Genomic DNA, 22,815 nt, shown 5'->3' with positions numbered 1-22,815 from the left:
GCATGGAAATATGGAAATGGAAGAAAGGAAGGTAATGGCGCGGCAACCAGGGGAACGTTAATTGTGATAATCGCAAAACGAAGAGTTATTGCCGCGGTAGCGCGTATCCCTAAACGAACATTGTAAGTTCTATGCAGCGAATTCTATTTCGCCGGGCGCTTTCTACGGTATTGTGAAACCACGCGAGCGAATTAACATTCGTTTAATAGAATCGACTGACAGATTTGACGGACGAGCGGCACGAAACGATCTTTGGCAAATGGGAGATATTTATTTCAGTGGAAGCGAAATATCTATTTACTGCGAAAGTAAATACTCGGAGTTTGCAAGAGAATTTAGAGCATTATTATATAAGCCTTCGTGCTTCACATTCCGTGGCATCAAAAATATCGGGAAATCGGTGCGAGTGTGAAAGCTGTTGGTTTTAAATTGCGATTTCTTAAACGGGAAGCGTAATGCTTTTATTTTCTCGATTATACATATAAAAAGTGTGCATTTCTTTAGACCTACTGAAAAGGTGCACCGATGCATCCACGTGATGCAATCCGCGCCCTCTGTAATAGCTGACAACAGTGAATTTATAGCAAATTGCAAATCTATCTGAACAGATTTAGAAGATAAGGCGAATGAAAAATGATCCCTGTTAAATTCAGATGATCCGTTACATTATAATTGCAGATTCCTTGTTTTCTCCACTTGCTGCGTTGCCTCTCCGCGAGATTTAATGGTTAATGGGCAATTAAACGCGCTGGTTCTCATTTTCGAGTAAATGGGAATTCAAATTCATTCAGCCTTTTTCCTTATGAGTATATGCCACTTGATATGCCCGAGAGTAACAAACATAAAATAGGAAATTTATTATCACCGCCATTACAAGCGGGATGTTACGTTGTTCCAGAAAAGGCGATCGTAAAACATACGTTAAGGGAAAAGCAGAAGGTAATAATAGAATACTTACGACGAACAGTATGACGTCAAATCGACGGTGTCGAAATTTCCTTCTGCCAATTGTAACACGGAACTGCAAGGTGTACCGTTCAGTGCCCGTGCTTTTACCGTGGAATTTAATTATGGAAAACACTTGCGAATGTCGGATACCAGTGGCCTGCGTTGATTTAAAATAAAACTTACTTCAGTATGAAACTTTATTTTAAGATCCGAGGCGGGGTAACCTGGAGGAGCACTGACATTAACGCGAGACAATTCTCATATCTTCGAGGAATAATTATCTGCAGCTCTTTCAATAGATTTTTCCTTAGTGAGATTTTCCCAGACGACGTACGTATGTTTTACACCACCCCGCTGTGTGATGCGATATACACAAGGCACCTGAATGCAAATAAAGAATGCCAATAGATCTGGAATGCATATATTAAAATTTAGATAGCGTGTAGTACCAAATAACACAAAACACACCTCACGCCTCACAGAAGTGGATCGAACCTGGAAGGCGTAACTAAACGCCCCGTGAAAATGTAACGCAGTTGCAACTGACAATTTTTTCAATATTCTTGCAAATGGAATTTCAGTGCCCAGGCTCCAAATCCGATTTTTCAACTGTACAATTCACAGTTCGCCGTCTACTCTTCACGCGTCACACTTCCCGCACCATAATTCATAAGTTAGAATACCGGTATTAGCGCATTACTTACCGGCAGCCGATTAAGAAGCCAGCGCGTATCGACCGGTAGTCTAAATCTCGGCGTTCTGTTGATTTCGGTTATCGACCGGTCGAATAAAAATCGGCTGTTTCATAGATCTCAACAGTAACAGTGCTTTACCTGTTTGTCAAACTTGTTAATAACAATTTTAACCCTCAAAATTTCCTTCGCACAAACCCCCCGGTATTGCCGAAGAGCTCAAGTTCGAATTGACCGGTATTTCGTACGCATCCACTTAATTCGCTGCCGGTAAGTAATGCCCTGAAAACGCAAGAAAGTTGCAATGGACAAAATTTTTTCAACATTGTTGCAAATAAAATTTACCTGTTCGTGAATCAAAAACCCACCGCTTTGCAACATTTTTGCGCTCCCGCGGGCCTCAATAATGTTGCAAACAGAAATTTTGCTTTTCTTGCAGCTGCAACGAAGTTGCAAACCAAAATTCGGCTTCTCACGGGTACGCAACAAAGTTGCAACCCGGGATTTTGGTTTCTGATCGCCGAAATTTCATTTGCAACATTGTTGAAAAAATTGTCCCTTGCAACTTTGTTGCGTTTTCGCGGGAAGCTTAAAACGAATGTTGAAAGTTATGAAGTGTGTTGTGTGTGAGTAACTACTTACCACATTAAGTTCAAAGCAGGGCATGAATAGTATGAATTGTGATGTGTAGCGTGTAAAGCGGGGTGTGTAATAGTGTAGATATGGCAAGAATGGCGTTACAGAGTGGAACTAAACTTTGACTACTCTAGACATGTTATAGAAATATTGCATACATTGCAAGAAGAACGAATGAATGACGTAGCTTTCACCATAATTGTTTACGTCCTTTTTGTCAATAAAATAACGATTCTAACCAGAGACTTCGGAGCAATAATCAAATCGAATGCAACATTCTCTCTAGAATACATTTTGTAGCAACATACTGCATTATGTAGTCTAACAGCGAGGAAACTGCTCAGAGAAATGTCAGTACAAGCTCCCGAGAGGAAAGCCTAGTGGTAGTCGAAAGGCGTGGTAGAAGAGCAGAGGGCAATGTGCATTATTCTGCAGCCAGGGCGCGCGGGCGGCCATCAAGGCCTCTTCAGGTCAACGTGATCCAATCTGCCGTATAAAACGCCCCTCTCAACAGTCCTTCGAGCACTGTTGCACTTCTCGTCGCCCCGGTGTCGTTATCGCTCTATTATGGGTGCCATATTCGTGAGTACTCCCTTTCAATTTCACTCGAAACGCTTTATTTGTCTCGGATTCGTAACGGATACAAGTGTAATGTATAACCTGCGTGCCCTACTTGACGATCCTTACGTCACATTCCATCACGTTCCATTGTGTAGATTTTTTAATAATCCTCATTTCACATTCCCTTGAATATTTAACGTAACACGAAGATAACTGAAAAAATAACTGCCTTAATCAAACTCGAAATAGTGACTGCATTTTATCGAAGCAGTTTAATCAATTGAAAGAATGATATACTCTAATATCTTGCAAATTGATACATTGCTTACTTTAATATTTCACAAGGCGAGAACCAGGTTCCTTTGTAATCTCCAGGTGTTGCTGTTCTGCACGATGACACTGGTGTCCTGTCGGTCGTCGAGCGGCCAGTACCAGTCGCCTCAGCAAGCAGCGATTTTGAGCGACGCCCGATATCTCGCTGGCGATGGAACTTTTGGCGCCGCTTATTCGCAGGAAGACGGGGTCGAATTCAAAGAAGAAAGTGACGTGTATGGAAATCGTCGTGGGTCGTACTCCTACGTAGATCCGACGGGGCAAAGGCGTACGGTGTCATACACGGCTGGGAAAAATGGTTTCCAGGTAGGTCATAATAGGAATAAAGTTATATTAAATTAGATTTCGCGTGGATTTCTATCTTACTCCGTTTTCCATGTACTCGTCTATTTATTTTTTTTTTCAATATTCTTCATCTCCGAAATGAGCATTCACAGTGCTGTAATTATTATCCACAGTGATTGACAAATCGGATATGGTTGCTGCATCCGCTTGCGACACTAATTATTGCGATTGTGCCTTCGCGAATAATGCTAACTCAGTGTGACTACCTTCTCGCTGAAGGAAAGAAAAAGATGCAACCTACGTTTCCCGGTTTATTCGAATTTCCAGGCCTCTGGAGATGGCATACCAGTTCCACCCCCGCAAGTCCCACCGCAGCCGGAGTACGAGCCTTTGCCACAGTACAATCCACCAGACTATCAACCACCGAGGTACAACCCACCCCCGCAGCCGCAGTACCAACCGCAGAATCGACCAGCGTACGAAGTGCAGTCGCAACCTCAACCTGCGTACGAGCCAGAACAGCAGTACGAGTACAGGCCTCAGCCAGCACCTCCGGCCCAACCTGCTCCTTCGTACAACCCTCGACCGCAGTATCAACCCCCGTCCAGGCCCCTGCCGCAGTACAACGCGATCACGACGCCACCCCCTCGCAGATTTTACCCACCGGGGAAATTGAGCTTCAACAGGACTCCTGACGGCTACTCCTACACCTTCAGTAAAAGTTAAGTCTCCATTAGCGAGGTATGAGCGATAATCGGGGGGAGGAAACGAGAAAACTTTTTTTAGGAGACACTTTTGTGGCGCGCGACTGATATCGCAGGTGATCTTAAATAAATTTATCACGAAATTCAAATTAATTTATGAAATATAATTAACCTTAAATACATTGAGAAAAATACAAGTACTCCAAATTAATTTAAATATTTTTAATGAAATTAATTCAATCTTAAATAAATTTACCAGGAAACTCAAATTAATTTATGAAATATAATTAACCTTAAATACATTGAGAAAAGTACAACTACTCAAAATTAATTTAAATATGTTTAATAAAATTAACTTAATCTTAAACAAATCTGCCAAGAACTCAAATTATTTTATGAAAAGTAATTAACCTTAAATGCATTTATAAAAATTCAATTGCCCTCTGTTACTCAGTTACTGAGTACTGAGTAGTAGAGGCAGCATTGATTTAGAAAAGATCAGGAAAGATGGGGAATGCGTGAATATGAATAAAATCTCAGTCGCGAGCCAGAAAAGTGTCTCACCTAAAAAGGGGTTGAATGGAAAAAAAGATTTGTGTGGAAAATGATAGGTGTTAAGCCACGTTCCTACGTGGGCGATTTGTGGTGTGGGGCGTAATTGATCTCTTACTGTACGATTTATTATAACTATATAATTTTTCTGCAATTTCTTGTATCGTTTTTCATCCGATAAATTTTACTCGTGATCAGGGGAGAGTCGTTCAGTAAGAGGTTAAAACGCCTTTGTAATATTATCGATAACGGACGATCATATGTGACAGACACGGAAATTCTCGGTGATTGTATTCGATACGCGATCATGCATTCATAATTAAGAGATTGTAGGTAACCAGAGCCTTGTCCATGATCTTACCGCGAGGCTTGCAACGGGATGCAAGTCAAGCTTCCTGTTGAAAAACTGCATAAACTTTGCATAAATTCTCAAGGGAATGCAACGAATAAATTACTCCGTTTACCTTGCCAATTAAAAACGATTCCTTTATTCGTGAACACTTTCCCTAATTACCTGTACCGAGTCACGCAAATATTCGCGTCGCGATAGCATAGATCTACTGGAAAGTTTCGTTGATTTATTCCGGTGGAATTTCTCTTGCCTCGATATGCAACATAATGAATGTTCATCCGTGTGCAGTAATCTGAAGTGAATTTCAGGTGAAAATATTAATAATTGTTCAAAGGAGTCTGATACTCCTGCACCATAATTAGACGTAAATTCAACGGTAAAGAAGTCAAATTAGGTATCTACCAGCGAACTTTGTTATCCTTGAAATATGCTGTTAAACACTAAAATCTAAGACACTCGTATTTTTTTCAATTACCCCAAATCTCAATTTCAAGTACCCAAACTTGCAAAAGAAACAGTCACAGTCGTATCCGCGCGGTCGAATAAAGAGTAACTCGAGCTTGCGGGACGGCGGTCTCCTTTTTAGCGGTGCTTAAAAGGCCGAGGAAAAAAAAGTGTGAACATCTAGGCGTGAAAAAAAGAAGACGGTCTAAGTCTTCAATGCGTGGAAAAAAGACGGAGACACCGTAGATGAGTGCAAGTAAGACACATGAAATTGCACTTGCGTGCAAGAAGGACGAAGCTGTCCACGCGGATTAGAAGAGCGGCTGCCAATCGAGAAGAGCAGGATGTTCTAAGTGTCCAAACGGAGCAGGTGCTCCAAACTGAGGATACCCATTGCTAGAAAGAAAGCAGAGTAATACTAAGCTTAAACGCGTGCAAAAAGGACGGAGGAACTTGTCCACGCGGATTAGACAAGCAGCTGTCAATCCTGGCGAGCACGTTTCTTTCCTCGGTGACCAATGAAACGAGGGGAGATAACGCGTTCCAATACTAGAAAAAGGACAAATTCAGTCTGCAAACGCGTGGAAAGAGGACGAAGAGGGTCTCGGACGTACGCAAAGGAAGGAGAGCGTAGATGTGCGTGCGTGCGAGGAGGACGAATCGAGTTGTTTACGCAAGGCGAGGAAGAAAGAGGTGAGCCCGCGGCGAGTTGTTTTTTTCTCAGTGTTCGGGGAATTGTGCTGAAAAAAGGTGCGAACAACTAGCAGGAGATAAAGGGGAAGTAGTCATAGACGAGTGCAAGAAGGACGAGATAAGTCGTAGACGAGTGCAAGGAAGATGAGCGATGCGTGCGACCTCGCGAAAAAAACGAAGGCAGTTGCACGTACATGAAAAACAACAAGGAATCGTGACCCGAGGCGCGGCGGCTTCTTTATCGTCGGCGCTTCTTTATGGATCACGAAAAAAAGTGTAAACAGGCATGCGCAAAAAAGGAGTGTTTTTTTACGTCCTTACAAAAAAAAAAAAAAAACGAAGGCTGTTTACACGTGCAAGGGAAACAGTGTTGAGCTGAGGCTCGAGCCGCGGCGAGGATTTCTTGAGGATGCTCGACGGAGTGTGAAAGAAGTGACTGTGGGAAAAGCTGACGGAGAAGTTTATAAAATTGATGGTACCACTGATACGGATGATTAATCAATCGACATTCCAGAAACGTCGATCGATCAGACTTCCTTCATCGAGACGCATGGTCGACGCCCCTGTTTTGCATAGCAATTTTCTTCACAAATGCGAGCACAGTCTCAAGCAACTTCGGGGTCACATTACTTTCATCGAGCAACCTTTGGCGTTCCCTGCAGTGCTGCAGCGAACTGCTGAGAATCTCGTGACTCCAGAGGGAGGATACACGATTCTATCACGCAGACCCATGCTCATTTATAACGAAACATCGGGTAGACAAGCTGCTTGAACTTTACATCCATGTTAGCAACCTGAACTATGATTGCTCAATACGAATCTGTAAATTTCATGTCAATAAAACAGTAGTTATTCACAGAAACTGTATTTCCATTGAAAACTCAGCTATAAGCCATCCTCGGTAAAAGTCTCCTACGACAGAACACCTTACTCTTCGACCCTAAAGACTCATAGTTAAAATTATTTTAAATCTTCTGTAGCTTTTGTTCTTCAAGCCTTAAATGGAACTATGCTTTGGCAGTTTTAATAGTTGCGTAATATAAGAGTTGTTCTAAGGGTTGGTAATTTTTTGCAAAATAAAGACCACAGAATTACGAGGTCCGTTTAACTAATTCTTTGTCTCTTTGAGGGTTGATAGTCTCCTGCATAACTAGGCCCGAGTATCCATCTTTTCAATCACTTGCACCTTGCGTCACGCAAAAGTAGTCCCCTTTCACACATTATTAGCCATTAATCACTAACAAAAATCGTGATTACGCGTTCGAAAGATCCAATCCCGGCCACCGATCCTTCAGACAAATCGAGTCCCACTTTGCCATTATACCAGTCCCTCTTCCGGAGCGCAGCGAGAAGGAAGCGTTCGGGAGACAAAGGGGCGATTATCTCATTACCACGGCTCGCGAATAATACCGGCGGAGGCTGGCCGAAGGGGAAAAATGCAGTTCGTTTGCCGGTGGCGGTTCTACGGGCGCGGCAAGGCAAACCAGCCATATCGGAGCAGGAACTCGATAACCTTAGAGAGGTGGGCCGAAAGAAACGCATACCGTAACGTTTCGCGTCACGTTGGTGTCGTTCGAGAAAGTCGATCGCCGATTTAATTTATGGCCGAACGGGTGCAGCCCTGTCCAGCTGGATGCAACGCAATTCCACTGGCTGCATATTTGCCTGCGTCTGCATCCGCGTTACGCGCACTGCTGTGGATTATCCAGCGAGCCTTTTCGGAGGAGGCACTTGTGTGGTTCGCGGTTGAGCGAAACGAGAGAAAGATAGGAGACGTGCGACTGAGTCTGAAATATCAATCGCGAGCCGCAGAATATTCGTATAACTTGAATATCCAATAAAAAGTCCTGAAAGTTTAAGAAAGATTCATTACGTAGTTTGCTTTTAATAAATTTCCAAAGACGCCTTTACTTTTCGGGCCATTACCGCGGTGGCCCCCTTAACTTTGCAATATTAAAATGCCTGCTAAATAGATTTGTACAGTAAACTATGGTACTATTTAAAGAACAAAGTTCGCCTTCGTATCTTCTTTAGATTTCTACCTACGACACAATTAGTGCCGCAAGATTATCTCTTTATCTGAAACATTTTTCAGTATCACCAAGTTTCAGGCATTCCCGTGGACTTAATTTAAGCCTATCGCCCTGTGCACGTCTATATGCTTTAGTATATTTTTGGCAACACTCCTGGGAGATCCGATGGTCCGAGAAACGACGCGTTACTTTTTCCAGTCGTGTTTTATTTATAAAGGTATACGGGTATACATTTCGTTTCATGGGATTATGGCAGTAATATACTGACTCTGAGTAGCTGCGCGTGACATCAACAGTATAAAAGTAGTCTAAAAACAGCTGCTATTAGAGGCAGTGGCATTCGAACGTTCACGCCTCGAAACAACGAATAAAAAAAAACGAAATAGACATCGAATAAAAGGGAACGAGATGGAATAAACCTCGTCTTGCCTACGATCTAACTTATCGTCGTAATTTAAAAAAAGAAGAGAGAAAAAAAAACACTTCGTGCCAGTGTGCCTCCTTAACACGTTCAATTTCAAATGATCGGAAGTCGGATAAAGTCCCAGAGAAAAGGCACTATACGTCTATTAAATACAGTATTCGTCTCTCGATCGTACAAAGTACTACAATATAAATCGTCACGATTTCCTCTCGTACCCCGGCATCTCGCCCCGCGCGAGCTTCTCTCTCTCTCTCGAGGGGCCTGAAGGAAAAACAAGAGCTCGGATCGTAGATCGCGCTAGGCATTCGCGAAACTACTTTTACATTAATTCGACGGCGCGCAAATGGCAGGCATAATTTCTTCTCTGACGTGTCGGTTCCTGGTACTTCTTCCCCTCGGAAACGTAACTCCGACGAGCGTGCAGATCAACTTTAATCGCGTCTTCGTGCTAGCTGGGATTTAATTGCAACTCCGTGCCGGCTATCACCGATCCGCGATCGAACGCGACTGACGGCCGTTAAAAAGTGAAAATCCATGCGTACAGGGCGATCTAAATGAAGAGGAATGAAAAGGTCGACGAAAATGTAGGAGCGCGGTACTTGTGGAGGATGAAAGAGAGCAAATCAATCTCGGCGGAGGTAAAGAAATTTTACAGAACTTCTGTCCGAAGTGTCTTGCCGAAACGCGCGGTATTCTGTGCTACGAAAATTGAGATTTATATTGGAATGGCAAGCAGGTACATAGAATGTCTTTCCTGGAGGGTTCGAGCGAAGATCTGACTCGCAATAAAGATCTTCTGCTGGCCTCGCTTCAACGGCGGAGTTGATTCGCGAACCCAGATCACTCGGACAGTTTTTATCCACCTTTATAAGTACCACACGCTTCTAAATCCTTCGACGCCTCTTTCTTAGATCGCGCCCGTACAAGCGGTCGAGCTGTATTTGAAAATAAATCGTTCGCAGGCCACGACGCACGTATCCTGCTCGACGTTCCATCGCTTTTCTAATACGTACCACTAAGTACAAAGAAGTACCTCGTAACTGTGTAAGAAAGGCCAGCATTTCTGTCTAAACCTTCCTCTTCCTTTTGTTTTTTACATCGCACTAATTAAATCGCTATAAGCAGCGCCACTTATGCTTCACTCGTCGTCGCGAGCTTTCGAACGTTACACCGAGATCACTCGCAGAAATTTCCCCATCCTTTCATTCGTTCCTTTCCCTATGCCTTTCTCTTCCTCCTTCGTCCTTTTTCTTTCTTTTTTTTTTTCTCTTCACAATCGCAACTATTGTCGATTCGATTAATTCTATATTGCACTAGTTACAATTATACAAAATATATACCTAACGGTAGGCTCGTTAGCTTTTGAAGTATACCCTCTTAGGCACAGTTGTCCCGGAAATGGTTCGGACCGAAAAGAAGCCGGAAGTGGGTCGGGTACGTGAGGCAGGAGGCACGGCAGTTTCGCAACAAGAGCTTCGCGCTGGCTGTCTAACGTTCTATTCTAAAGACGAAAGGGGTGTTAAAGCGCTGCGAAAGCGAGCCCTTACGAAGTTACTTGGAAGAGACAGTTTGTTCGCAATGCAGAGTCACTCGCGGGAGGATACTCGACGAAACTGAAAGACACCATTCGACGGCACACAGACCGATGATCTCTGCGTTGAAACCGAAATGGTAATGTACAATTATTGTCGCCGACAGTTTGCTTGGCATTCGATGAAATAAAATAACAATATTCGCATTCTGTTGCGCTTCGGATCACGAGAACTGATCTGCAAGCATAAACCCGCGCACTTTTCGTAATCCCTACTGTCCTACGACAAAATGGCCGTGCGACGCATGCGCGGCGCGGACCGAGTCTTACTCTTCCTTGGTTAAGTACGCGATGTCACCTCAGGTACCAAGGACGCTTAGTAACGACGAACAAGATGCTTTAAAAGAAAGAAACGATGATTAAAAAAGAGATGGTCTATTCGTTTGAAAATCGATGAAGAATATAAAACATCTGGGATGATTGGTAATATTGTCAACACTTACGCTATAGCACAGTTAGAAACTACACGTTTGGTACTACAAATCGATAATGAGGATAAAAATACGTTGCTCTTGAAGGACTCGTTTCACTTAAAAGAAAACCGAGGGGGGGGGGAGGAAAGAATCACATGATCGGAGCGCACTCTCACCCATCGACGCGTTTCAAACTCAGCTGTTCTAATCAATGATTTCCAACGGTAAAAAGTATTCGTATACTTCTCGGGACCAACCACGCCGAACAGTCGGTCGCGCTTTTAGAAACGATTGCTTGGAAACAGCGGATTCTCCGTATCGCAGAACGTACAGTATAAAAAAATATGATAGCATTGAGAACAAACCTGTACATCGAATGGCGTATACTGCTAATGCCTAAAGATGGCGGGAAGCTAGCTATGTAGGAACGTATACTATTATTTAAGTAATCACGTTTAAATACTGACGCGATAGTGGAATACTCACTCTTGCCATGGAATCAGTATCGCGTCAATACCTAAATAATTTACGAATAACGTATGCCTTGATTCATATACATATGTACGGGGCGCACAGTGGTACCACCGCGGTTCTTCGAGCCTGCCTCGCTGATATGTCGCGCGATGGAAAAAGATACTCTTCGTTTTCCCCCACGAAAAGAATGGCGCCACCTGTGGATGGCATCTGTGAAATGAAACGACAACCAAGATGAGCTGAACCGGTAGTTGAACACACCTTGCGGTAAAATCCCACCCCCTCCCGCTCGTAATTGTCACTGCGCCGACGCATTGCTCGCGAACGTACCACTGTGCGCCCTCTTATTAATAAATCAGTATATATTCATTACAATCACAATATGCATGACACCCTATGCAAAAGTCCTGGTCGAGAATGGAGTTGTGAACTTGTACTATGGTAAGACACGGATCGATGGTACGTATCGACAGGAGGGATAATTCTAGCTGCATAATCCCGACGGGTCGACCAGTCCGCGCGCGATCAGCTCCGCGGTGGCGGGATCGCCGGCCTGCTTGCCGCCCGAGTGCTGCGGCGGCGTCTGCTGGGCGTGAGGTTCGAAGTGAGAGCGAACGTGGAACATGAATTCGGCCTTGTCCGTGAAATCTGTGCGGCACATGAGGCAGAAGTGCCTCTCGGACGCGTACGGCTGCGGTGGGGCCGTCGAGCCTGGGAAATACGGTGCCGCGTGCTGCGGTGGGGCTGAGGCTTCCAAATGCGATCTGCAACAGAATAATCACTGGCGATGTCAGGCGAGGCTTCCATCTACTCGGGGATCATTCAGGCTGACAATGTAAATCGAAAATTACCGAGCATGCTGCATCCATTCCTCCCTCGTGGCCAGTGCTCGACCGCAAAGCTCGCACGCCCAACTAACCGGTTCCTCTTTCAACTTGTGTATAGTGTCTTGACGAGACGGTTGCTGTTGCTGCTGCTGTTGCTGTTGTTGCTGCTGCTGCTGTTGCTGCTGCTGTTGTTGTTGCTGCTGCTGCTGCTGCTCCGAGTTCGGAGCAGTGGGCGTCGAAAGTGGCGCCACTCCTGGTCTATGTCTAAGTTTGTTCATGTGGATAACTAGCTTATCTCTGCGGGCGAACGCTTTCCCTGCAAGCAACCTCCGTAGAGTTGAACTTCGACAATCGAACCACCGGCGCAACTGATTCGAGCACACTTACCACAAACCTCGCACGAGTACGGCTTCTCCCCGGTATGGATGCGCATGTGAATGACGAGCTTGTCCTTACGGGCGAGCCCCTTGCCGCAAACGGTGCATGCGAACGCCTTCGTCGCGGGTTCCCCTGTGTTGGTGGCCTTGGACGCGAAGCCCGGGCGAGAGGGTACGTTGTTCGTCGTTCTTAACGGCTGGTTTACAGTCGGAGCCCTGCTCCCGAATTGCTGCTCCATCGTGCCAGGGAATGGCGGCATTACTCCGCCGGGGCGCATCGCAGCGGAGTAGTCTGGGGACCTGTTCCCGCGTTTAATCGATAAGGCTCACCGTACAACCCGATCGTCACGCATTAAGCTACCCACCAGGTACCGATCGAACGCAGAACGCGCACGCCATCGTCGTAGCCCAGGCCATCGTCCGGCAAGGTGAACGTAGGATTGGGCGCTTGAGGTGTCGCAGGTGGGCCGGGTCCAGCGAGCCTAGCCTGCGCAGCCTGTTGTGCCATGTGTTGCTGCACCGCAGCATGGGCCACCGCGTGCGCTTCCACGTAGGCTGATCGCTGCTGTTGCTGCTGGCTGCCGTTGGACATCTTGTCCTTATCCGCGCCCTATTAATCGTACATTTAGTCTTACATCGCACCCATCCACTGACAACGGCAAAGCCCCTCTCGCAGTACGGATCTCCGAAGTGACACGGAGATCCACTCGCTGAATGGAATCTTCTCGTGGAATAGGTACGCGACACCGAAATCCAATTGCCTCGAAACGCCGCGATCGCAGTTTATCGGCAGTCCCGAGTCGATATCGCCAAAAATACAAGATTAAGTGTCAGTAAACTCTGCACGCAGCCTGCGCAGAAAGTGAACAAAAGAAGCAAGATTAGCCAGCGCGCGATTCGGAGTGAGACGTGACCGGAGGCAGCAAACCAGAGCGACATGTTGTTCCCAGCGGTTTTCGGAGTTTATTGTTAGGTCGGGCGATATAACGCGCGCGAATTGAAACGGCAGGCGGGGGAGGGTAGCAGCGGCGATGTTTGCAAAATACACGGCCGAGCAGCGAAATATATCACCGCGGATGTTGAATTAAAGGCGGCCTGCACCAGCAAACATTATTCCGCGATATTTCTATCAATTCGCGCACAAAAGCGTGACCGCTTCGGGGCCAATATGGGAAAACGATTAATCACGGGAACAGAGCGGGCGAAGGCGCGCTCGGTGCCAAATATCTGTTAGCGGTAATCGATATTTACCGACGAAACGAGTTTCAAACATTGTCGCGGACACGCCGAAGTTATTCCATTCCCTAGCGACGCGGCGCAAACGACGACGACGGCACGGCGTTCGCATCTTCCATTCCGAAAAATGAAATTCCGCCGAGCCGGCGACTGAGTCTCGAGACGCTTTGCGGCTAATCCTTGGATCGGGTTTAAAAGTCATGCGTAAAACATGATACAGAACGGTCTACGGCTGCTCGTCTAGCCAGCAGATGCTCAACAGGGCGAGCGGGTCGGAGTGGCAAAAACGTAGGAGTAGCTGCCGAGAAACGTGGCAGGCCAGCGATAATTTCGTCCACGTGACGACCGTTGCCGAAGCCGAGGGATCGTCGAATCGGGGACCCCTGTTCGCCGAGTAGCATTACAGGAGCCCATAACCCAGGAGGACGACATCGAATACATAAAAGACAGGGGACTTCGGAGCAGCCGAAAAGATCTCTGCACGCAGGCTGCTCCGTCAAGGTCCTTCGGTAAAGAACGATGACCTAAAAGCGAGAGAGACAGGCGACCGGGGGAAGGGAAGAAGGGCTGGGGAGGAGGAACGGGACGAAGAGAGAGAGAGAGAGACAGAGAGAGAGGGAAAGGAGGAGGGAGAGAGTGAGAGAGAGAGAGAAAGAAGCTGGCGTGTACAGAGCCAGACACGATCGTTCCCACAAAAGACGGGCAAACGTTATCCGCCGATCTCCAGGCACACGTACCTACACTTTGCGTCCCGATGGAGAAACCGTGAACTCCCGATCGATTCACAGTCGGATGTCCTGGTGGAACGGTATCACTGGACGACGTCACAGGCGGAGATTCAAACGGAGCACCGTGTCCTCGATCCCATGCCGGTGGGGAGTCTCTCCGAAGTGGGTGAAAAAAGGTCGGGGCTACCTGTGCACTGGCTAGGTGAGTCCAAGAAGTGTCTCCAGCACGGATCGGGCCTCCGGACCGTGGACGACCGCGGACGAGCACGACGGCAACCGCCACGAGCAACGACGGACACGCGCGTTCGTTTCTTTTCGCGACGCCACGAAAGAATCTCGCGTTTTACGGGGCAGCCGGAGTGTGTCCCGCGGAGCTAGCCGCCGATTCCCGGCGCGGGAGGATGTAAGGACAAAGAGACGAAAAAACGTCCCGTCGGAGCGGAGGGGGTATAGCCACGGGAGAGAGCGAGAGAAAGAAAGAGAGGGGCAGCCGACGGAGAAAGGGGGAGGAGGAGCGGAGAGGGTAAGAAGAGAGGAGAGCAGGAGGTGGCGGGAGGGAGACGGGGGAGACAGACGAGCAAGGGGGAGAAGGGAAGGAGAGCAGGAGGAGAGAAGAGATAGCCGGTGACACACGAATGCAGCGCGGCGTAACGATATCGAGTGGAGGTCCCCGCGGAATGCACCGTGTGGCGGCGTGCTTCTGGAGCGACTGGGAGAGGGTTAGAAACTCCAGGGTGCCTCGGACGGTACGCGGACGGGACAAGGAGCAGGGAAACACTTGGGCAGAGCCAAGCACACGCACGAGGGGGGGAGTTGTTGCGCGTTCGATCCACGAGGTTACGCGGCTCCTCGCGTGGCGGAGGCGAAATCGACGCGACGAGGCGCGGGTGCAGGCTCCGAGCGACACTGTGGCGGGCAGGGAAAGAAGAATAGGCACAGGGAGGAGGCGAGATACGCGGACGAGACGGCGCGGTGCAACGATATCGAATGGAGATCCCTGCGAAACGAAAGCGAGAGGGCACCGCAGCGGCGGGCGGGGAGGGAAATGAAGAGAAAGAGACAAAGGGACGCCCTAGAGGGGCAAAGTATGCGCGCCAACGAGACCTTCGTGTATACCTTGTTGTGCCGCGTACACGGACTACCGAGTGACTCGCCTGCCGGATACACACAATGACGGAAGAGAGCAGCGTAGTCGACGACGGCGTCGGCGCTCTGCAGTGCGTCGGCCCGCTGACCTTGACACTGACATTGACTGAGCGAGAGGGACGGAGGCAGACGCGTATCGGTCGGACGGTAACGTAAGGCGCGATTAGGCGAGACTTAAAGCGCGCGGCGTCTCGCGACCAAGCGGACGAGTACCGTTCCCTCCGCGCCGTTTGCTCCGTTTAGCCCGTTGTTCAGGCCTCCTGGGATCGGGACCCATCCACCATCGACCTGGGTAACCAGACCCCGCCGGCCGTTCTGGGGTATTCCAGACCGCGAAACAGGTTTCTCAGAGGTGCAGGCCTGGCTCCTCGTTGCACCTGTGCCCGGGACAAGGAGATCCAACGGGTCAGCCAGGGGAGGGGATCGAATGATCTTGGGGATACCGGAGGGGCAGGAGAGAGAGGAGACGGTCAGAGGTATAAAGGCGAGAACTACGGGAACGGAGCAACGAGGACGCCGACGGGCTTAAGACGGTGTGGGGAAGAGGCTAGGATAAAGCGAGACGTCCTGCCGGCGGAGGGGAAAGGGACAGAAAGAGGGGACTAGGCGAGACGCCGTGGAAAAGGAGGACTCTCTGACTTTCGCTTTCTGTGCGCGACGCAGCCTAGCGTCGATCAATAGCGCCGCGACGGCTTTGCACACACACGTGATCGTGCGTGCACGTATTACACCCTCTATCCTAGGCTGCTCCGCGCGATCGGTCTCTCTTTCGCCCCTATCTGTTCATCCGCGCGCTTATCTGTATACAGGGTGATTCGAGAAACTGGGACGGACCCGTGGGTCTCCTTTGTAGAGATAGGGAAAACTGGTGCAGGTAAATGTTGCGACATTTGGATTCGAAACCGATGTATCCTTACTGGAACTTTATTCGTTTGTACATAGGTGCATTTTCTTGGAGAAACGTGACCATGGAAAAATAGAGAAAAACTAAGTAACGCGACATTCCCAATTTTCTGTATGATCTACAGCCTAAGTAGTCTCGGTATCTAGAATTACTCTGTATTATCTCTTCCACCCTCTGTCTGCTGCGACGCGGAATTATTGGAAGCATGCCTCGTTGGACAACGAAAGGGGTGGAGGAACAAGGAAATCGAGCAGCCACAACTACCGATCAGGAACGCTTTCGTGTTGCTTTCGGTATGACGAATTTTCAAATTCGATTTCCTTGCGAATACAGCTCTACGTAAAAGAACTTCATTTTACCCTTATCAATTTAATTTTACACTTGCTATCATCCCCTATCCTTCGTACTACCCAGCACACTCCATCCTGCGTAATACTCACGCGCGTTTCTTCTCCAAAACGAATTCGTATTCCACATTCATAACAGAATCAACTTCCTAATTGCATCACCAGTTAGCCTACACCCTGCGCTTGGAATCTTGTTAACCTAATTGCAGAAGTATCACGTCCGCACCATTACGTTCCAGCATAGAAAATGGAACAGCAACGGACGCACGATTACCACCGCGAAGCATCGCACGCCCCTCGCCCATCGACATGCTTATCGAGCACCAGGACGCGAGATCACCCCGGCTGGAAGGTGGGACGGGCACGAGGAGGTGGTACAACGCTGGCGCGTGTCGCCTCAAGGGCTTTTTACGCCGGTCGAAATGTGGAACTCGTGTCGGCCACCCATTCGACGCATAAAGTCACTTTAACGCGTCGTGTCGGAAATTGCTACGCGAGTTTACGAGCCTGTAAAGAGTCCCCGGTACTTCCTAGGATACGTACGACCGCCACTCGGATAGCCAGTCCTCCGCGACTATTCGTGTCCATCGGTTGTACGGCGATAAATTCCGCCGCAACCCCTCTCCACAAAAAAAAAAAAAAAAAAATGAGCAGCCTCTCGAGCAGCGCGGAGATACCCGCCGTACGCTTTACGTCAGACCTTTAATCTACCTTTATTAAGCGCGCTGTCTCCGCCATTTGTAAGGCACTTGCTCGCCAGCCCGTAAACCACGTGGGCTCCGGGGTTTAAACGCGCCCGATGTCCCCGTGAAATCAATTAGGAGCAAATAAAGTGGTAGCCCGTGAACGGGCCGCTATGAATTGCTCGTTCGTTACGTTCAGCTGTATTTACGGGGGTGCGTTGTGAATATTTTCGCCCGTGTCTTGTTCAAACGGACGTGCCGTACGTTTCAGCGCCGCTGAATACCAGCTTCACGAAACAATCGGGGGATTTATGCACAGTAGCGTTTACCGTTGGCCTGCCCAGAGGGTGGCGGAAGCAGGGGTGGTCCGAAAATTGAGTTACCTCGAGATCCTTGCTTTTTTTTTTACAGGGATTACTCAACGCTGAACGTCGAGCTTACACAATGAGTTGAAATTTCGACGTGTCATTGCAATGTTTATGAGTTTCATTACGCTCGCACGGAAGTCGGGATTATATTTTATGCTTGTCAAGCGTTCCACTTCGGCGTGCGAGATTTGCGCTTTAATGCCCAGGAGTAATGCGCATGGCAATAAATTGTTTAAGCAGTGAATTACAGAGTCGGAATCGGTGTGTTCGTAAAATAGCTCGTAGTAGAGAAGGAATAAGGAACCGAGGAGAAGGTAACAGAAGAATGAATTCGGTTTTCAGGGTAATGGCTGTGCACCTTTTTCTCTCTCGCGTTTTTCTCGACTTACCTGGTTCACGGATGCGGCGAGATGCTTCAAACTGTCCGCGTAATTTTTCAACACTGTGTCCGTGGTCATGCAACTCACTCGGAACTCATAAAACATATCCAGCTTGTACACGCATCGCTGGCAGATATTTTTCGGTAACGCGTCCTCCTTCGTTATCTGCAATAAGTTCGATATTTCAACGCAGCCGTTTCCGAGGGGACAAATCACGAAGTAAACAGCATTTTCGTTCTGCATCAAATCGCACTGAATTTCCCTTTAAACAGGAAAATTGAGGTGAACATTTGCAATGAAATTTGATGGAGAAAGTAACGCTGAATGTGGAATATTTTTTGAAAGGGAGAAATATGGAGGAAGCTGAATTTCTTTCAGTTTCTCACAGGCTTCTTTCATTTTCAGAGTTTTATATCCATCAGCATACAAAGAATTTTTGGGGTAACCCTTGATTTTTACTATATTTCCAATTCCATTTCAAAGGGCATGCGAGGACAGTCAGGTTGCTTAAATAAATTTGTCAGGATACAGTGATTACAGAAATTAACCCTGTCGCTGTACCTTCAACCCTTGACTTGAATCCCACACTACCTTTCAAAGTTCATTCTTTTTACTATTTACTTAGCAACATTTTACAACGAAAAATTTAGTTTCTAATTTAACTTTTAATAGAAGTCTCAGTTGCAACAATATATAGCATATTGGTAGTGAGTACTCATACATCTATTAATTCCTACTCCTTCCTGCATCGAATAAAGCGTGTGATTTTTTAGAGCAGATGAAAGATACGTCAGGATCAAATAACATTCAGGTTCAACGCTAATGAATCGGGTAAACGTGGAATTTTTAAAGCGAAACGACGAAATTACTTGACTCACCACAGCGGGAATGCAGGAACGTATTTTGAAGAGTAACTGCCTCTGCTCCCCCTCCTTGTCGAATATTTGCAGTTGGTGATTACTCTTCAGCGAGCAGAGTCTGCACAGTTCGGCAAAATTGAAGTCTTCGTTCATTGCCATACTTTCGCAACGCGGTTAAACACAAACGCTTTACGCTTTCGGTTAGGTTATGCCGTTCCCGATCGCTCGTTCCCAAGTAAAACCTTCGACCCGGTGAGGATAGCTCTGAACGCGACGTGAGAGCCGATACGCGGGATCGTGGCGGTAAATAAAAATCGTTTCGATCGCGGCGGGCGTTGACAAACACGAAATTCTAACAAAAACTAAAGTAACGCCGCCATTTCATTTTTCCCCTCTGTCCCTGTTGTCCACCATGCTCGATGCCACAACTCCACATGTTCTGTAGGTTTCTAGGCTTACCGCCAGAGGGCCAAGAAACCCGCAGCCCCCTATCAATGGCGAATGGATTTAAGCAGCGGAACGTTGCTTTTCAAATCTCCCGCCGTTAGAGCTTTGGGCTTTGCTAGTGAGGGGGTAGATTCATTTTAAAATTTAATGAATATTACAGGCAACGTAATGGATAGAACCAACATGGAACGTAAAGGCTCTAGGGCCTGGAGTCTCCATGACAGTGCCAAGCTGAAAATTTCTGTATTTTCTTGACAAATATAAATGCAAAAGAATTTACTCCACATTTGCGATCACACGATTTTTAAAAAAGCGCGGATTACGATCTAAACTGAAAAATTACTGTGAAGGCAGATTCTATCGAAAAGCGAGTTTAAATTTTTCGCGGTAACTCTATGCAATTTAATCGACCCTGGTATTTTACGCTTTATTATTTGAAATAGTTTTATAATAATCGCGGTAAAATAGCTTAATAAAATTTGGACGTTCTTTATCACAAGTATATTAATTAAATCAATTCAAAGTTTGCGATATTTGAGGAGCTATAATTCGCAGTGGAGGAATTATAAAATATTACTGACCAATCGTTGGAAACACTTTCACTGCTACCATTGCGGACCTGCAGCATTCGGAACTGTAGCCCCTTGATTCGCAATCGATCACTAATACAAATATTTCACTTTAATTTATTTTTTATTTCACTTAAACGCGTCAACGAGATCACTAAGTGTTAACGCGTGCTGAGTATTGATCATAAACGAAAAATGTGACGGGAGAATTTTAATTGTTGTCAGTTTCGAATTTGATTGAATGATATGAGAGCCACGAATAATTCATGCCACCGTTTGTATCTTTAACATAAATCCACGTTACGTAGCTGCACGAACGTATAATTAATAAACAATGAGTGATACGCCAACGCAAAGGTCTCGAGTTTCAGTATGGAAAGGGAATCCCAGAACATTGCATAAAACAACCATTGGAGTTTCAGGCCTAAACGCTGTTATTGAGAGACTAATAATCCTAATGAAAATATTCATTAATATACGCGATTGAATGCAGGATATTTCATGATAGTTAAATCTAGAGAGTAACGATGATTCTTTGCGGTTTAGTTGGAGCTGTTTTGTTAGTGATTGGTGCAGTGCTTGGTTGGGGACAGTACCTGATGATTTACGTATTAATTATCATACGTCAGGTACGCTGTAATTATTATTTTTCAATGCTAATACCGTAATGTGTTGCTAAAGTGAATATACAAAGATTACATAGTGAAAACTGTAAGAAAAATATTACCGTCTTGCACAGGGTAATTCTTATAAAACAAACAATGCTAATAACGTTCGATATCACCTCGCGCGTACAACCTTCTTCATATTTTAACGTCACTAGTGATCCATGCGCGGGGAGACTTATTTCATTTAATTTGTAAAATGCCTATTTACAGAACATACCGCTAATTGATGGTACAGTAAATTACCAGGCATGGTCATCGCCTATAAATTTATTGTTTTCGTGCTATCTGTTCAACGTTACCAATCCAGACGACGTAATGCGAGGAGATAAGCCGAACTTCGTCGAATGTGGCCCTTTCACATACGAGTAACAATGAAGATTAGCCAATAACGCTTTTAAATGTCTGTATAATTTTTAACAAAGCTAAGAACCTTCCCATTTTTAGCGTACTCTTAGAGAAGGAAATAATAGACGTCGACGAAGAGACAGACGAAATCACGTACATGGCAAAATCGACGTACACCTTCAATAAGTATAAAAGCCTGAACCTGTCCCGCTCTGATAAAGTCACGATATTAAATCCAGCATACATAGGCACCATATTGACCGTGAGTAGAACTAAACGTGGATTTAACATTTGATTTTCTCGTCTAACCATCTACAAGCAACGGTGTGGCTATTGAAGTTAGGATACCATCAATTTGGCCAAGTTATGCAGAAACCTTCCAACCCTCAAAATGCGAAAACAAAAATCAATTAAACACAATACGGATCCCATACTTCTGCGATCTTTATTTTGCAAAAAAATTACGAATCCATAAAACGAGTCTTACGTTATACAATTATTAAACTACCACGCCATGGTTCCAGTTTAGGCTCGAAAACAAAAACTACAGAAAGTTTAAGATAATGTTAGTTATACTACTCACTATTAAATTATAAGCCATTAAAAAACAAAAGTAAAACTACTTTTCTTTAATAATTTAAATCTTCAAACTTATACTCAATTTCGGATTATTAAGGGTTGGTAGCTTTCCGCATAACTTGGCTCAATTTTAGCCATTGAAAGTTATTTAATTGTCTGCGATTTTTCTAAATAAGGCGTGATATTCCAGCTAGCTACATTGCCTGCCCAACTTATGGAGAAATATGGTGACGACATACCGAAGCTGTTTACAAATCGCAGCAGCATCTTTTTGAAAGCTCGTCCGGTTGATATACTCTTCAACGGGGTCAAGGTTTCCTGCAATGTGAACAAATTTCCCGAGCTGAAACTAATTTGCAAGACACTGGCAGCCAAGCCACCACCCGTTCTGAGGGCAACCGAGAAGGAAGGAGTGTATTTTCTTAGTATCTTCCAGAGGGTATGATTTAACGGTGGGAGTATGGAGAATAAAAGGAACTAACGGGCTTCTACGTTTTCCAGATAAATGCCACACTTTCTGGACCATTCTCTACGAACAGAGGCCTAAAGAATCTAACCCAGTTGGGCGACACGACTTCCTTCAAGGGCAAAAGGGTGCAAACATTTTGGTCTTCTGAAAGTTGCAACAAAATTAGAGGGACAGACACCATCACGTGGGCGCCATTAGTGGAGCCACTGCCCAGCGTTTCGACCTTCATACCTGAACTATGCAGGTACCCTAGCACTGCTATGTAAAATGTTACAGAGGATTTGAATTCTTTTATCGCAATGCGAGTTATTTGGACGAAACCGTGCGCAGAAGCATAGATGCCGATTACGAGCTCGACCTGTCTATAAATGGTTTAATTGGGTCACGATATGTCATGAAGGAAAGGGTGTGGTTCCTAAATGAAACGGAGTGTTACTGTGCGGTAGTGCAGAAGAAAAAGGAGTGTTTGCCACAGGGGTTGATCGACGTGGCGGAATGTCAGGTAACGTTATATTGAAATTAGAAGAGTCCCTTTTAAATTCAATGTCCTGTGGGTTGCAGGAGGCGCCTATAATTATGTCGGAGCCGCACTTCTTGCATGGTGATCCAGAACTTCTGAGCTATGCTCGCGGCTTGAAACCTGACGAAAAGCGTCACTCGACGTTTATCGTTATCGAGCCAGTGACTGGAGCACCGCTTTCTGGTGAGAAGAAAATACAATTAAATTTGAGGCTGAGTAGGCAACCA

At 46.1% G+C, this 22,815-nt stretch overlaps 3 protein-coding genes across 4 annotated transcripts; 2 read left to right on the top strand and 1 right to left on the bottom strand.

The window, feature by feature from the left end:
* Window positions 1-2,647: 2,647 nt before the first annotated feature.
* Cpr19 (cuticular protein 19) lies at window positions 2,648-4,288 on the top strand. 2 transcript variants are annotated; one of them, XM_076816934.1, is made up of 3 exons: window positions 2,648-2,858; window positions 3,183-3,476; window positions 3,783-4,288. In XM_076816934.1, the coding sequence occupies exons 1-3, from the start codon at window positions 2,844-2,846 to the stop codon at window positions 4,179-4,181; spliced, it is 708 nt and encodes a 235-aa protein (XP_076673049.1). In that variant the 5' UTR covers window positions 2,648-2,843; the 3' UTR covers window positions 4,182-4,288. The 2 variants fall into 2 exon arrangements, with proteins under 2 accessions (XP_076673049.1, XP_076673051.1); XM_076816936.1 differs by having other exon boundaries at window positions 2,649-2,858; window positions 3,213-3,476.
* Window positions 4,289-8,418: 4,130 nt separating this feature from the next.
* Window positions 8,419-19,548, bottom strand: LOC143371595 (uncharacterized). The gene is made up of 6 exons (XM_076816925.1): window positions 19,010-19,548; window positions 18,141-18,296; window positions 12,705-12,949; window positions 12,350-12,639; window positions 11,987-12,278; window positions 8,419-11,899 (listed from the first exon to the last, which is right to left on the bottom strand). Exons 1-6 carry the CDS (start codon window positions 19,148-19,150, stop codon window positions 11,620-11,622), a joined length of 1,404 nt encoding a protein of 467 aa, XP_076673040.1. The 5' UTR covers window positions 19,151-19,548; the 3' UTR covers window positions 8,419-11,619.
* Window positions 19,549-20,354: 806 nt separating this feature from the next.
* LOC143371784 (sensory neuron membrane protein 2) lies at window positions 20,355-22,592 on the top strand. Its single transcript, XM_076817377.1, has 6 exons — window positions 20,355-20,636; window positions 20,886-21,040; window positions 21,120-21,282; window positions 21,790-22,038; window positions 22,101-22,312; window positions 22,399-22,592. Exons 1-6 carry the CDS (start codon window positions 20,535-20,537, stop codon window positions 22,583-22,585), a joined length of 1,068 nt encoding a protein of 355 aa, XP_076673492.1. The 5' UTR covers window positions 20,355-20,534; the 3' UTR covers window positions 22,586-22,592.
* The last annotated feature ends 223 nt before the right edge of the window (window positions 22,593-22,815 follow it).

This window comes from Andrena cerasifolii, chromosome 7, assembly GCF_050908995.1.
Source record: "Andrena cerasifolii isolate SP2316 chromosome 7, iyAndCera1_principal, whole genome shotgun sequence".
Classification (NCBI taxonomy): domain Eukaryota; kingdom Metazoa; phylum Arthropoda; class Insecta; order Hymenoptera; family Andrenidae; genus Andrena; species Andrena cerasifolii.
This window is presented reverse-complemented; position numbering and strand designations above follow the sequence as displayed.